The sequence below is a fragment of the Loa loa genome, assembly GCF_000183805.2.
Source record: "Loa loa unplaced genomic scaffold supercont3.41, whole genome shotgun sequence".
Classification (NCBI taxonomy): Eukaryota; Metazoa; Nematoda; class Chromadorea; order Rhabditida; family Onchocercidae; genus Loa; species Loa loa.
Genome location: NW_018108221.1, coordinates 209,444 through 225,407, shown reverse-complemented (window position 1 = coordinate 225,407; position 15,964 = coordinate 209,444). Strand labels below are relative to the sequence as shown.

Sequence of the window (15,964 nt, the reverse complement as noted above, 5' to 3'; positions counted from 1 at the left end):
ATGTTCATATTTTATTGAACTGTAATGTTCATTTTACTGTTATATTTCAATGAAAAAATGTACATATTACACATAGTAAACATATACAATCAATTAGTTCCAACACATCCATTTCTCTTTCTATTAGTTTTGACCATTTGTTTCGTTTCGCTAACAGATATGTAATAGCCAGAATGAACAGGAGATAAGTATGGTAAGAGGTATAACGACTGACACTAGTTTCATCGATGCTCATCCATTGCTATAGTATATGTTTAATGCGATTCTCAATCAATGTCTCTCAAATATTAATCTATCATTAATAATTTCAAGAAATGACATTTCAACGGATTTTCATCTATCTTTTATTGATTTGATTATGATAAATTTGGCAGTATATGAAATATTTATGAATATACATTAGTCCATACATGAAGTTTAATCGAGCTGTTGTTGTAAGAATTCAGAAAATCATTATTTAGATTACAAATATGATTTTGTATGCATCTTTTAAACGGCTAATCTTTTAAATTTCATTCATCCTCTCAACTCTGGTTGACACAAATGTTGAACCCTCAAGAGGCTTCTCATTGAATTTAATACAGTATCTATGTTATCGTTCACTTTGGGATCATTTCTACTCTTAATAGCGGTGGTGGAGGCAATATTAATTCGCTGCATCATCCAGGTTTTGTCTTCCAGTATTTAACTTTTCATTATTTTGGACAATGCTTGTGTGTTAAAGAGCATGAGCGCATCTCACCAGTGTTTATTTTATAACGCGTTGATCATCATCCGTGGTTCGGTAATATTCTTCCGAAAAGTATTTAAAATTCTTAGGTACTGATTATGATTGTGAAGCTGACGTGATGCTAATCGTGTAAAGAGCGCCGACACACATATGATCTCGGTACCACCAGCATCACTGCTACAAATGTTCATCTGTTGCCACTGCAGAAGCCGTTGATTCCGTTAGCTAACCCTTTTCCACTTCTTTCATTTGAATGATCCCTTGACAGCGTTATGGTATTTGGAACGGTATTAAGTTTAACGACAACACTTTCTTTATCGTGCCTTTACGGATCGCCGTATTGCATCAATGGAAGTAATTTTTTTCTTTATTCAAATATATTTCATTTCCTGTGTCTTCAACTTTTATAGATCTAAAGGAAGAAATGTGTAAGAGTTATGAATAAGGACTATTTATTGGCAGGACAAAAAAATTTTTTTTTTAAAAAGTGTATATCTCACTTTCGATATTAAGCTGGATTCTTTCAATGGTACATTGGAATTATAGGTTTTGATTTTGGTAATGCAGAAAAGTGAATGTTGAAAATTAATTGCATGGAACTTTTGGTACTTTCTTTTACTGTAACTGGCATACATTGTTGGGTTGTAAATCAAAATCTGCAAACTCGCAGCCAGAAAAATAGACTTGAAACAGTGATTTACGAGGTCGTTCTTCTCGACCTCGTTAATATTTATGCTTTTTTCTATTCACTGCTGTGATGACTGTGCAGTACACTAAATATTCAGAGTACGACTGAATGTTCTTAAATTATATCAAATCAGAAATTTTTGGTAGCGGCATAAAAATTAGGCTTAACGATAAGGATCGTAGAACTGTTCATGAATTTCTTTTTTGCAACTGGAACTGTATTTAAAAAACGTTTGCTTATATGCTTTCCGAAGCACCCTATATCATGCTTGTTCCATTGCTTTGTTACAATTTTATTATTTGATTCAGAGAGATGAAATGTTTCGGATAATTTAAGTGCATTTTTTTCTTGAAAAAAAAAGAAGGATTTTTTTGTAAGAGGAGCAAGTTTGAGAGAAGTCTGGCAGTTGTTTAGAGTTTAATCTTTTTAATATTCTGTACTTTAATACTCTGCGTTTAGGTATATTTCTCTTTCAGCACTGCCTTCGCATCCGCCACCGATTATCGAGCATGGGCATTCTAATCAAACATTAATGGTTGGTGCTTCAGCAATATTACCTTGTGCGGCAAGCGGTCGCAATATACCTCAAATTAGTTGGTTAAAAAATGGCGAACAAATTGACCTAGAAGATGCATACTTTGAAACACGTTTCAAGCAACTTTCTTCTGGATCATTGCAGATCGAAGAGTTGAAGTAAGAAATTTCTTGATCTAACTCTTGCTGCGTTGCAATGATATCTTTGATTTATAAAGATTTTTTCTCTTTCATTTATTGGGATTAGACTACAAGAGTGCAGTTGTTAACAGTAATCAACTTAAAACACGACTTGCATAGTTCTGTAGGTCCTATGCATGCATAGTCCTGTATTTTATTTCATAGTGAAAGCACTTTTATAGATACGTTTTCAAATTTTTCGAGTTAGGAACAAAGTATGAGCTACATAAGTTTGCAGAAAAAGTGATACTGGTGTTTATACATGTCGAGCACGTAATCAGGATGGTGAATCCACATGGACGGCATCTCTAGTCGTTGAAGGTTGTGATCTTTTCAAGGTTTTTTTTATTAAAGTTTTACTTGCAGGGGAAGTTCAGTGAAATCTTAAATTTCGAAGAAAAACAGCACCTGAAATTATTTTTTATCTCTTGATTCACTTTATTAGGTACCACCCTTTTCCTGTGATTTTATCAGGCTATTGTTGCTTATTATCTGCAGAACACACCAATCCATCGGTTACATTTACTCGTATGCCAAACTTATCTGCTTTTCCATCTGCACCGGGCAAACCATCGCTGCAAAATGTTACTGAAGATGGTGTTGATCTGAAATGGACTGCTCCAGAAAGGAGTGGCGTTACTTTGGTTAATGGCTATCTTCTGCAGTATTTCAGCCCAGAAATGGGCCAGGTGTGTTCTTCGGTTTTTGAAAGTAAAAGACTAATTTTAATGATTTTACTATCGGTTGTGGTAGTTTAGTTTCATTTTTACAGGTGATTAAATTTGAAAATATTTTTAGACCTGGTTTAATGTCCCTGACTATATTTCTGGTCCAAGGTATCATCTAAGGAACTTGAAGTCTTCACATTCCTACATTTTCATCGTCCGTGCAGAAAATTCTGAAGGTATTGGTCCACCATCACCAATGAGCGATGCTATTCAAACTAAGCCGCAGAAAGAGCAGAGTAAGTTTCGAGAAAAGGCATGGCAGTTTTTTTTTCCTCAGTGACGACTGAATTGCAGAGAATGTGATCTTCCTCGTAAATTTTATGATCTGACCTACTGCACAGAGATAGTTTGATTCTAGAGAGCTTGAGCAAATCAAAGACTCACAGTTTTTCGAAAAAGTAGACACAGTAAATATAAGAAATTTAAACGAAGTAGATAAGTGGCAAAAAGGCGAGGTGTTGAGAGAGACTTCGTCTTAATTCTTGTGAAGAGTCCTTCACAAAAAGACTTGTGCATTATGACTCACTGAAATGTGATCAGGCATGATAAAACTTTTAGGTGAACGTGAAATGACAAATGCAGATTTGGATTTAGACACTGCTCGAGAACGGATTGCATCGGAACAATTAATCAAATTGGATGAGGCAATTACTGTTAATGCTACGGCCGTGAAATTGAGTTGGAAGGTAAAATTCAACTATATCTCGTTGGTGTGGTTGTGAACTATTAATAACCCAACCAGTGCGTAAATTAAAATACAATTCATTCCCATTTGAGAAGTATGCGAATGCAGTTGTATTATCATCACAAGAAGAACTGGTTCAGTGACTATATCCAGAGAATCTTGTTATTATACTTCCATTATCACTGTTTCATTGTTCCCGTGTTATTGTCAATTTTTTTTTAGTAAAAGGAGATGAAAGGGGAATGTATTTTTCACGTAGTATCAAATTGCAGCGTCGGAGAAATGAACCATTAGTCGAAGGTTATTATATCAAGTGGAGAGCGGTACCAACAACGTCAGGTCAAAAACAGGCTGGAGCTAGTGGCACCGATAGCCACTGGGTGAACATTTCTCAACCAAACACTGATACATACATTGTGAATGGTTTACGTCCTTTTAAAAATTATGAATTTTTTGTGATTCCATATCACAAAACCGTTCAAGGTATGCCGAGTAACTCGTTGAATGGAGCTACTAGCGAAGCTCGTAAGTTTTCTTCCATTGTCCTGTTGCTCATTATAAAGAATTTGAGAATTGCAATAGTGTTTACTTATCAATTTTTAAGTGACACATTTTAGTTCAGAATATTATTAGTGATAAGGAATGAGGTTGACTATTATGTAATAGTATATCACATGAAATATAATTTTTTCGAATTAATACATAAAAGTTGTTTGGGAAGAGAAGCAATCATTGCTAATAATTACATTTATTCGTTAGTTGGATTAAGTACGGTTTCAAAATAGTACAATAATTTCAGAAAAAAAATTTACATAACTTCGAAATAAGCACCGTTTGCACTTGTTTACCAAGATGAGTTTGAAACGTAGAGTTTTTGTACTTAAAAATAGCATTATCTTCCTCTAATTATTAATTGAGATGCAATTGGAAGCGAAGTTTTTACATTTCTTTGTCGAAGGAGATTATCAGTTATTCAATAATCAGAGACTTTATTCAGTGGTATCATATTCGCAATAATTGCAGCACCTACTTCACCTCCAACAGATGTACGTGTTCGAATGATGAATTTGACGACGTTGAGAATTTCGTGGCGTCCACCGCCTGCGGATGGAATAAACGGGATTCTAAAAGGTTTCCAGGTTAGTTTCGAATTTCTGATTTTTCGTCATTTTTTATTTCAATTGACAAAACTCAATTTTTTGCTTCCAGATTATCGTACTGGGTAGTGGTGCTAAATATAATCGAAACATTACAACAAATGAACGTGCAGCAAGCGTTACGTTGTTTCATCTTATACCTGAGATGACCTATGGAGTCAAAGTTGCAGCACGAAGTAACGCTGGTGTTGGGGTTTACCATGGACTTGAAGCTGTTACAATGAGTAAGCAATTCGATCCTGAAAAGGGCAAAAATTTTTATCATGAATTAAGATATGTTGTTGAGATTTTACTTCGTATGCAGTAAAGAAATAAATAAATGTAATTGTTATTAGATGAAGCAACACTGCGAGAACATATCCGGTTAATGAGTGGAATTTCATCTGGTGATCGTTTGCTACATATTATCAAAAGGCCTTGGTTTATTGCTACAGCCGGCGTATTGATATGGATTACATTCATCGCCCTCATCACTTTCATATGGTGGAGATGGCGAAAATCGAAGGGTAAAGCTGCTGGTTTGTCTCTCCTGAATTTTTTTCCATATGTCTTTTATTATTATATGGAATGTATATAATTTCTGGTAGTTATTTTAATATAATTTTCTGTTACCCATTTCTCACATAATTAATCAGATAATTCCCACCTACTGTGACTCTTGTAATTCAGTTTTGGTCTTTTTCCCAGCTTTTAATTTTTGTTGTGATAAGCATTTTGTAGTGAAGCGAAGAATCTAGGGTACTGATGATAGCTTTAGTTTAATTTACAAAAAACAAAGAACATTAATTAGGAAATGCTAATAGAAATTTTTTCGAACAGAGTTCATTTGGTAGATGCACTTTCGATTTTCAGTTCGATTAGGTATGCCGTTTATTAAAATCAATGATGGTAGTGTTCATCTGACAGCTCGAGATGCCTTATGGATGGATCATCCGAATTTTAATTCTGCCCAGCGTTCCCTTTTAAATAGTTCCATAAATGGTGCACATTGTAACGGGCCGCCCATTTACACGCAAACGCCGCATCAAGCTGATTTTTATATGGATGGCCAAATATTACACCGTGATACATCGGCACATATGTTGGGAACTGTAGATCGAGCCCAGTCACCCAACCATTATCATTATGCTGCACTTACTGCCGGTGGTATATCCAGTTTATCAACATTCTATGGTGGTCATCAAGTTTTGGTTAATTGTCTCTCAATTTCTTTATGTTTTTTTTCTTCACAATTTACAACTTCTCCACAGATTTTTTTGAACGGAAAAAAAAGTGAACTTTTGTATTACTTCGCTTGTTTCTTTTTTATATCAGCTGAGGAAGTCTGACTTGGAGCACTGTAGTGAAATGAATTGGATTATTAGTTGATTCTTATTCCATCTCTTATGTAAAAACTTCGATTATTTGTTCTAGGATGATCCGTCCCCGTATGCAACGACGACTTTGGTGATGAGCAACAGGCAGAGATGGTTAAAAGATCATATGCTTCGAGCTCCAATGCTTCCTTCCAACCCGGTTCCTTCTGCTCCTCCACTACGCTTCAAGGAGGCTGGAAAACATCATAATACATTAGGCGAACGACGTTCTCCCTTTGTTGATAGCAAAATGCGCTCTATTGGCCATCATCATTCAGGGAGTCCTCCTCATACCGACGTTTCTTATGTACAGTCCTCTGATGGTACTGGAGGTACATCGTTTTCTCATGATTACTTTCTTATGAAACATGCATTGCTTATGAAATACACTGTTCAGCTTATGAACCCTTTAGATATCGTCCTACCTTTGTAGGCATATATGGGGCTTCTAGTATAAATGCTGGTCTCATTCTTCACTCTCTGGTTCTGTACCATGATGGGATGTTCAGGTTGTATTGCGAGAGAATGAATAAATGTTTAGAAGCTGATGATAGGATGATTGCAGGAAGTTCGAATGGACGAAATAAAGGAGGTACTCTGAATGGAAAGAGAAGTCCACCCAAGCAGACATTGCTCGATATGATACCTCCACCCCCGCCAAATGCTCCACCATCCGATATTCAGAGCGACACAGTATGTTTGTTTCCAAGTATCCCTGCAATGAACATAAAAGTTGTGTTTTCTTGACGTATTTGTTACGCTTTCATTATTTTCATAGATCTCATTACCAGCTTTGTGTATTTTTTTTATTGAAGCACTCAAAAGAAGTAATGGATTCACCTGATAGTCATCTTATGGATGTCAGCGAACACTACGATGCTGTCTCCGATGCACTGTTATTCGAGAATGATGCAAGGCACGTACACGAAAAGCCTAGTTTAACAAATACTAGGCCAAATAGTCGGAATAGGATAAGTAATATTTATCCCCTACTTTCGTTTCATCTTGTTGCATTTTGCAGTTTTTTTTTCTTTAGATAGCTTGCGTAATCACTTTCTTTGATTCATTTGTGATGGAATTTGGAAAAATGCGCTTTCCAGAGTAAAAGAAATGAAACAAAATGAATTTGAGATCATCGAAATGGAGCAGTGGGTAGTTGTGGCGGAGGTCAAGAAGATGATGATAGTCAAAGGTCTTCATTGATGAACGATAATAATCGATCAGCATTTTGCTCGTCTTCAGAAGCGGACGAAGAAAATTCGGAAGATGATCGTGTTCGAAGATCTTCGAGTCGTGCTGATCGTTCCCAAAGTCCAGAATATGCTGCCCATCGACCCTCACAACCGTGCATGGGTGTTAGTGCTTCGGCGCTTACTCAAAGTTCATGTAATTTTCTTCCCTTGCTTCTTTAATAAACATTAAATGTTGTGGTATTTTTTTTTCTGATAAAGGAAAATAAAATGTTTTTTCTTTTTTAATCCATTTAAAAGTACAGATAGCTCTTCAATGCAGAATGGATGTCCACGTTCGGTGCTTTTATTAGCCATCAAAATATCGGGTATAATTATTTATCCGAAATGTCTTGGAGGAAAAAATTTCAGTTGCTGATATCCGCTGTTTGCTTAACGAGATAACTCATTATATTGTCTTCCTCTGATTTTGCCACTGTTCTCAATTGTTTCAGATGATGGAATATCGGCAGTGCGTTCTTCGAGTCGTTTGAAATCGATGCCTCGAAACTGTAAAAAAGATCTGGTCTAGCGACTTAAACATAATTGCCTCGGGTTATTTCTCAGTGTTCTCTTCATTTGCTAAAACGGCGTAAAAATATATGATTATGTGAACAATACGGTTACTCACACTGAAAGATCTGTAACGTGAGTCACAAGTATGAAATGATTCCCATGAATTATGATTTCGAGAACACTGATGAACTTTGTCTTCTTTTTCCGATCTCATTTCCGATGCGATGATATCCTAATTTAAGATTTAGGTTCATTTTTTTACAATATTTATTATGTACATATGGTGCAGTGGTTATTGTTATTCAGGATGATGTATAAAATGAAGTGAGCAAAAATGATCCTGACCTTGAGATTGTTACAGTTGACCAAGAAAGGATAATATGAAATATTATATGTGATATGAGTTGTGTAAATTGTAGGTGAATTTTTTTTTTATCTGAAACACAAAGTGCAGTAAATTTTACTGCTTGTTGTAGCTGTATGTGAACTTTTTTCTTGTTTCATTAAGCTACCAACTCCTAGGACTTGTTATTTCCTACTGCTCTAGTATTTGCTATGGAAGCAAATGTGCTCACTTATAACCGTTTTATTCTTTCTATGCTTCAGAAATTCTTTCGAAATTCCTCTTTCCTTGTTTTAATTGTTGTCCACTTGCTGTTTCAGTTTTGCTTTTAATTGGCGAATTGATTATGATTATTCCGTTGTTTTTTTTCGTTTTTTTTTTCGTACCACGTTTGCAAATATGTCTGTTATGTAATTTCGGAATGAAATCTTCTGACAGTTTATAAATAATACTCCGGTTCAAAGTAAGCAGTTGTTATGATTTTCTCCGAAAAAGGCAACGGCAGTTACTACCAAGCAATCAGTTATCATTGTGTAACATTATGTGATGAAAAACTTTTTAAATCTGAAGGGATTTTAATTTGAAGGTTGATGTGAATGCAAACTAAATCAGAGATTCAGGAATGAGGTCGTTGAGTTAGATTCAAGTCATGATTTGGATGGGAAGGAAGGTTAATATCGCACAGTAATGCATGTTAGGATGAGATATCTAGATAGCGTGATGTTAATATTCAGGGTGCGGTGTGTTTTACTATAACTTTTTATTTGGTAGGTTGGTATACTTTGTCTTCATTTTGAAACAAAATTTGTTTTGTATGCTTTGATTGGAATAGAGTTGACAGAGGCCGGTGCAGTATTTGGGGTAAGTAGCAGCGATACATCACTGAATCATTAAGTATGAAAGGTGGATGTATCGAGGTTGAAATTATACAGCCACCATGGATCGCTTCGTTCATGTGATTAGTAGTTTGGACCAGGAGATATCATTCAAATGGGAAACTGTTTAATTTTGGTTTTCAATGAATTAGGTCTTCTGTTATTCTTGAAATTTTAAATTTGCGATAAAGATTCACTTTTCAGTCATATTTCAACCAAACGATATTTTATTCATGTGGATTTTGGTCGTACTAACCCGGGAAGTATTAAATGACTGCTTAAGATTTTGATTTTATTAAATTCACTGTTATTTCGTTAATTTTCCTCGAGTATGTGATACTAGTGTATGGCATTCCAAAATTATCAACTGAGGGATGTTGAGACGTACCGATCATTTTACAATAGACGACGTTTGGATACGAATCACACAACAGAATCGTTCGATTCTGGATTTTCATCGTTAAATACTCATCTAAATGGTTACCAAACAAAACTAAGACGTAATTTACAGGTAAATTTATTTTCCTTTCGTACAGCAAGATAATGAATTATGGGATTGCTTGGTGTTCATGTTTTCATAATTGCAGATAGATGGCGTTCTTTGGTGTTGTACCTTTATTCTAACTGTGTGGTACTTTAAGCTTCCACTACCATTATTAATTGATGTACGAGTCGATTGGTGAGTTGCTTTTTCGGATTTCTGGCTTACTTAAAATTTGCTCGACGTCTGGTCAGAAATATTCTTCCTCATTCATGGAATAATTTTCCGCAACATGAAGTCCGCGTTTACGTCTAAATCCAATTTCCTGATTTATCCATGCATGTTTCAATTTGTTTCCATGCATCCATCAAATTAAACTTCTTGGAAAAAAACTTTTTTTTCTAGGTTTTTCTTATCTTGTTCAATACTTTGTCAGCTCTGCTTCTTTTTGATTGGTCTATATCTTTGCTCCAAAAATAATGGGAATTCGGCAGATAAATGGCCCATAATCTACCCGAAATTATTTTTTCTGGCTATTATCCTGTTCCTGTCCTCTTGCATAATGTAAGTTTCCGGAATTTCGGACTTTGAAAATTATCGTACTTATACCTCATTTTTCGTATTTAAAGTGATATGGGTAAACTCACCTTTGCAGTTTTATGTGAAAGAACGAACAATATTTGAAGGTTATACTTCTTGGTTTTTCGCTTGTTCTGTTTTTGTTTGTTGATTTATTTCCTTCCAACTTACTAATTATTGTCGTCAGCTTTCATCGAAGATGTGATTTTATAGGTTTTGCCTTGCAACATGGAATTTATGGAGTTTCTGGTCGATTTATATTGTACTTGTTACTTTTATGTTTACCACTGTTGTAATATCATTTCTATAGCACCAAAATTGAGCATAAGTATCTTTTATCGGAAGTTCATATATTTGTAGTTTATTATCTTTTCTTTTTTAAAAACTTGTATACCCTATTATATTTACTTCCTATTTTTGATTCACCAGTTAGTATGATGTACTATAAATTGCAACAAATTTGAATGAACAGAACGCTACATTTAATGAGAATTGCAAAACTTCAGCCATGACTTATTTATCATGTTGTGAAAATGTAAATATATCGAATCGTAGAAAAACTTTGTAAGTTCTAAGTAAATGAATTTAGTACCGCGGTGTTTTTTGATCGTTTTATCGGTAAACCATGCGTGGATTATCATTTTATGGACTGATGTTTTTTCCCCGTTTCATTTCCATTGTACTTTAGTATGAACTTTTTTTTATTGTTTCAATATGAAGATCAAGAAAGTTCGATGAGTGTTAATATATTTCACTATTTTTCTGTCAGTATCTATTATTCATTAAATAATGGTTTTATTGCTTCATATCACTTAATAAAATTTTCAAACTCTGAAACAAAAAAGGATATGTATTAAGATCTTGCCAAATTCTTTTTAACAATATTACATTTTATAAATTAAGTATAAGACATTTACTTCTATTTGTCTATTTGTGCTAGATACATTCTCTTGACACAAATAGAAAATCAAAAGTTCTACTTTCCCGTTCCTGTTCCTGTTCCTGTTCCTGTTCCAAGCTCATTTGGCGAAAATTGCAAATGTTTAAAGTTTAATTTCCTGCTGCAGTGTTATCGAGTGATTTTTCTGCGATATATTTTCAATTAAAAGAAGAAAATCAAGTGGAAGAATGTATGCGATCATTATATTAACGTATTGAAGGCTTTTTGAGTATTTATTTTGCATGGAAGCAGAATTTTTTCGTTTGAAATGAAACATTTATCTGATTTGTTATGCATATGTGATACATATAGAAAATGAAGCTAATTTGTCTAAGCTATCAGATAACAATTGTTAACTTCTCCATATCTCAAATCACAACGATCATTTTGCGATTCTGTCGCGATGTTTTCGATATGTTAAGGAATGTGCTAACTTCTTTGATTGGAAAATGTCATCTATGTTATGAAATACTTCGAAATATGTCACGCTGTGATGGGTTTTTTTCCCTTCCTCTTTCAGAAATTATATCTGAAATGTATCGATCACTTTTTGGGTGGGCAAGCATACTTTTCCAGCTAAATTGAGAAGGAGAGAGATGGAAAGCTCGTATAAACCTAACGTACTTCAATCACAGAAATGCGGAAGAGGCTTTGCTGATGCAGCCAGCTGGTGCCTTAATAATCATCGTCCTCATACTGCTGAAACGTAGTAATTCGGAAATTATCTGCAAGAGATATCGTACTCCACTTTTAAATTTATTTTTAGTTCATTGAGATGAATTTAGTTGCAGTTACTGCTTAGAATTTTTGTTTTCTTTTCATTTTTCAATTATGAAAAACGATTACATTTATTTTTAATCTAACTTTAGCGAAGTTAATCTTTTTAAAGGAGATAAAAGGATTGTTTTCATAAGTCTTTTCTTTTTTTCCATATTTATTTTCTAATTTTATGCTATCCAAATTCATAATGAGACAGTTGAAGTTTCAATTGAAGCTAATATCTTAATTTTTATTTTCGAATAAAAACAAGCAACGACGGAAATAATTCGAGGACATGGTAAAGTAAATGAGTCGAGGAAGCTGTGTCATTTGCAATTTTTGTTTCGCAAAGACATAGAAATAGATCATTAGCTGTGTTCATTTAAAAATAAATTGATGTGTTGGAATTTGCACAGCTAAGTTTAAATCAATTTTTCTACTTTATAATGTAACTAGGCTCACAAGGATAGTAGTAGTGCCTGATAACTTCTTCAGTTAAATGAAGTTGTTTTTCAGCATTCCTGAGATTACGGTGATAAAGTCCACTTACTTTCCTTTCAATAATTATTCCATATATATTTAGTTTAGTTTGCAATTTTTTAACAAAATTATAATTAAAAATTTCCACATTTATTTTTTTTTTAATAAAAAAATAGCCAAAATTTTCATTCAAATTACAATCTAAATCATGATGCATATGTGGGAAATAAGTTTATACTCCTTTTTTAATTTGCTTATAATTTTACTTCTGTACTAGAAAGTTAGTCAAAAAGTAGAATTTACTTTTAGGAAAAAAAGTCATGCAACATTAAATGTTTTTTCTCTTGAATTTCAATAACTATTGTTAAAAGTGTAAGAGCATGTCAACTCATATCACTAAGGTATTAGCAATGGTATAAAAGCATATTTATATTACTTATGCTTAGTGGAGTAGAATTTGGAAAATTGAAGTCGAATAATAAAATAGACTAGTGTTCGCTTAATATTTTGCTATTCCTTTTTTGAAATGTCAAGTGCAAATTTATCATCAAACTTAAATATATTTCAATATTCTTTTTATCATTTTCATTTCATTTCTTATTCTTATGAAGCATTTCATATCACTTATATCACTTATGCACAATTGAGTAAAGTAAATGAAGAATTTCAGAGAAATAAACAAAAATTAATGGAAAAAAAAGATGCCTATCATATTACTTTCTTGTTTACACCTGAACTATATCTTTAAGGAAATTTTGATAAATTTACTTCGAAGCTTTGATAAGTTTGATTTATTTTCAAGATTTCTCATTTTTCCCCTACCTTCTTGTTTGTAATTAATAATGATGCAATTCTATCACTCAAACATAATTCTCATGAGATCCGTGGTTCAATAACTTCCGGTGGAAATTCCCTCTCATTATTTTTTTTTTTTATTAATTTATATTTTAGTTTTTGCAAATTTCCAATATAAGCGGTAAGTAAAGTTTGTTGTATGCATAAAGTAAGAAATCGTAAAATGGTATTTTGTTAAAAATTTGAAGGTTTAATTTAATTTACACATGGATTCGCATCTTATTTGAGTTTTTTTCCTTAATTTTTTTTATTCCTTTTTTTTTTTAAATTTTCATTGAAAAATGTTTCTATTATAACAATATTATTCGACGGGAATTTTTTAGTTATTTTTTTTGCTGTGATAATTTTCTTTCCATTGACATCAATGTTTAAGTCAGTTACCTGTTCTATTATTTACTATTTGGATGTAAGCATTGAAATTGCGTTAAACATATCATAGTATTATGTATGAAATTTCAGCATGCATTTCCATTAAATAAAATAGCAAATTACTGCTGCTTTTATCACAATCGATTAAGTAGAAAATGTTGCTAAATTAATTTTTAAAGAATTATCATCAATTATTACTATAAAAAAAGAAAATCATCATCAGGAACTACTTATATCAGAAATGACTGTTGGTATTCGAGAGATGATAAGTTTTATTTCTACTAATTTCAGTTTTTTTCTCTTCCGTTGTTTCCTGTTTAATATCTTCAAGTGTTCAATAAGTAATCTTCTTGTAATTTTTCATTAATATATACTTATCTCTTTCAAAAAATTCCAATAGATAGATGTTGTTTTTCCTTTCTTTTTTCTTTTCTTTTTTTTGTTCTTGTTATTTTCAAGCTGAAAGAGTAAATGAACTGAATTTATCATTTGTTGCTTAATCATTCATTTTCAGAAATAGAATAATTTGAAAATTCTGATAAACTTTTCGAAGTATTCACTTCAAAATACTCACTAATTTCATCATATCAAATTCCAAAAAAAATTTATTTCAAAAAAAAGGAAATTTAATTTCCAGTAAATTCACAAGTGAATCAGCGCTGCTTCTAGAAGAAACATTTTATTTTTCTGTTGCACAATCTTTCCATCATTAAATTAAACGGACATTAGTTAATTTTTAAAGGAAAATGGCAAACTTGTCACCACCGATGTCAATATTGTGCTTCAATATAAACTTTACCAAATTCAACAAGTATTACTGTTTTTGAACAGTATTACAGTTATGCTAGCAGTAACAGCAGCAATATCTTCGTAACAATAATGTCGAATTGTACAATATTAGAAAGATTATCGTCATATTTGACTGTCCATCAAATCATCATCGCTATTGTTTTGGTATGATTATTTAGATTAGTTAATGGTTGAACTGAACTATAGTTTTAATAATAATTTCAGGATTTTTTTCATTCTTTTGAGAAATTTCAATTTAGATGAATCTTAATAATTTTCATTTTATTAAGTTTTACAGAAGAAAAAATGGAATAACTCTTTGAATAAAATGATTGATATGTTATTATTAAGTATCTCAGCATTTTAAGGAAATTATCTTTTATGTTCGTCTAATTAAATCAGTCGATTTGTAAATTGATTAAATTCTTTTCAGATCATATTGATATTTTTCGTGATAGTTGGAAATACGTTTGTCATACTATCCGTGATCATTTATAAGCGTATGAGAACATTTACAAATAAGTTGTTAACATCACTTGCCACTGCTGGTAAGTTTATCCATGTGACGAAACATCAATGTATCATTTAGGAAGCAAATTTGTACTTAAATAAGGGATAATTTACAAATCGCCTTAAATATTTCATACTATCGAGATTATTATCAATGATGAATTCACCGATTAACTTTCAATATGTTCTTATCAAAATGAAATATCACTTTAATTGTAGCTATATTTGTCTCAGAAGTTCTTTGATAAAATTCCATGTCTCTTCTAAATTTAAATCTTGTCAATCTATTTCGGTTAAATTCAATTAACCAACATACAATAATGTTTCATGTTCATTTCCACGATACGAATTTTCTAAAATATGCTTATTTTACTTTTTTTTCTTTTTTCTTTTTTTTTTTTGTCAATATATTAGGATTTCGTCAAAATATCCATAGAAACACTTCCTGGTCCAAAGGGATTGCAAACATTTTTGAGAAATGTTCCACTCAGCTTGATAAATTTTCAATTGCAATGAAAATACTTACGAAATGATCAAAACCAAATCTTAAATTAAAGACAATTTGAGCATAAATTTATAGAATGTTTGAATTTAACTCTGTAGAATTTATATTCATAAAATCACTAAATGACACTAATTTCTATTAAAACTATAAACTATTGTTCATCCTTAATAGTTTATTCTAAAATTTTTGAAATTGATGAAAGGTTTGAAAATTTTCAGATCTCTTAGTTGGTCTATTTGTGATGCCATTATCACTATTGGATTTATTGTTAAATCATGCCTGGCCATTCGATACGTTATTATGTAAAGTATGGTCAACAAGTGATGTCCTTTTCTGTACAGCTTCCATACTCAATCTTTGTGTCATATCAATTGACCGTTATTTAGCCATTTCTAAGCCGTTAAACTATTCCAGAACGAGGTATTTAATTTTTAACATGTTAATGTTTAATTAATAAAACGTTATTCAATAATTTCTTTTTCTTTGTTTATAAAATTGAACTTTTAACCTAAACTATATACCCAAGAGAGCAATTGTGAATTGCATGAAAGCAAAAGTAGCAATAATTAGATTCCATGTTGATAAAACGATTTGATTGTAAACATCTCGGATAGTGTGTTGACAATTTCATGCGTACATCATTTATGCTGGCACCGAAGGATAGATAACAGACGCAA

The 15,964-nt window shown here is 32.4% G+C and overlaps 3 protein-coding genes across 3 annotated transcripts in view; all 3 read left to right on the top strand.

Moving 5' to 3' along the window:
- Nucleotides 1-7,818, top strand: part of LOAG_17117 (immunoglobulin I-set domain-containing protein) — a gene marked incomplete at its 3' end in the record, with an annotated part of 17,535 nt that extends 9,717 nt beyond the window's left edge. Inside the window, exons 8-22 of the mRNA XM_020449776.1 lie at nucleotides 1,895-2,111; nucleotides 2,371-2,453; nucleotides 2,631-2,821; nucleotides 2,931-3,096; nucleotides 3,419-3,546; nucleotides 3,818-4,070; nucleotides 4,569-4,684; nucleotides 4,755-4,926; nucleotides 5,038-5,220; nucleotides 5,555-5,892; nucleotides 6,116-6,389; nucleotides 6,623-6,750; nucleotides 6,873-7,032; nucleotides 7,189-7,443; nucleotides 7,742-7,818. Of these exons, the coding sequence (XP_020306649.1) occupies nucleotides 1,895-2,111; nucleotides 2,371-2,453; nucleotides 2,631-2,821; nucleotides 2,931-3,096; nucleotides 3,419-3,546; nucleotides 3,818-4,070; nucleotides 4,569-4,684; nucleotides 4,755-4,926; nucleotides 5,038-5,220; nucleotides 5,555-5,892; nucleotides 6,116-6,389; nucleotides 6,623-6,750; nucleotides 6,873-7,032; nucleotides 7,189-7,443; nucleotides 7,742-7,818 (2,741 nt within the window). The remainder of the gene's footprint in view (nucleotides 1-1,894; nucleotides 2,112-2,370; nucleotides 2,454-2,630; nucleotides 2,822-2,930; nucleotides 3,097-3,418; nucleotides 3,547-3,817; nucleotides 4,071-4,568; nucleotides 4,685-4,754; nucleotides 4,927-5,037; nucleotides 5,221-5,554; nucleotides 5,893-6,115; nucleotides 6,390-6,622; nucleotides 6,751-6,872; nucleotides 7,033-7,188; nucleotides 7,444-7,741) is intronic.
- A 1,462-nt stretch (nucleotides 7,819-9,280) lies between these two features.
- On the top strand, nucleotides 9,281-10,455 carry LOAG_07031 (hypothetical protein). Its single transcript, XM_020447321.1, has 4 exons — nucleotides 9,281-9,531; nucleotides 9,608-9,699; nucleotides 9,907-10,065; nucleotides 10,294-10,455. Exons 1-4 carry the CDS (start codon nucleotides 9,367-9,369, stop codon nucleotides 10,388-10,390), a joined length of 513 nt encoding a protein of 170 aa, XP_020302435.1. The 5' UTR covers nucleotides 9,281-9,366; the 3' UTR covers nucleotides 10,391-10,455.
- A 3,907-nt stretch (nucleotides 10,456-14,362) lies between these two features.
- Nucleotides 14,363-15,707, top strand: LOAG_07030 (5-hydroxytryptamine 2C receptor; the record flags this gene model as incomplete). The annotated part of the gene is made up of 3 exons (XM_003142564.1): nucleotides 14,363-14,437; nucleotides 14,706-14,820; nucleotides 15,506-15,707. Coding segments are annotated over 3 exons (390 nt in total), but the record flags the coding sequence as incomplete, so codon positions are not given.
- Nucleotides 15,708-15,964: the final 257 nt, after the last annotated feature.

Bases quoted from the DNA above. Each gene is read 5' to 3' on its own strand.
- LOAG_07031 (XM_020447321.1), top strand. From the start codon at position 9,367: ATGGCATTCCAAAATTATCAACTGAGGGATGTTGAGACGTACCGATCA. The intron at 9,532-9,607 runs GTAAATTTATTT...TCATAATTGCAG, and splicing joins AACTAAGACGTAATTTACAG to ATAGATGGCGTTCTTTGGTG. The intron at 10,066-10,293 runs GTAAGTTTCCGG...GTGATTTTATAG, and splicing joins TTCCTGTCCTCTTGCATAAT to GTTTTGCCTTGCAACATGGA.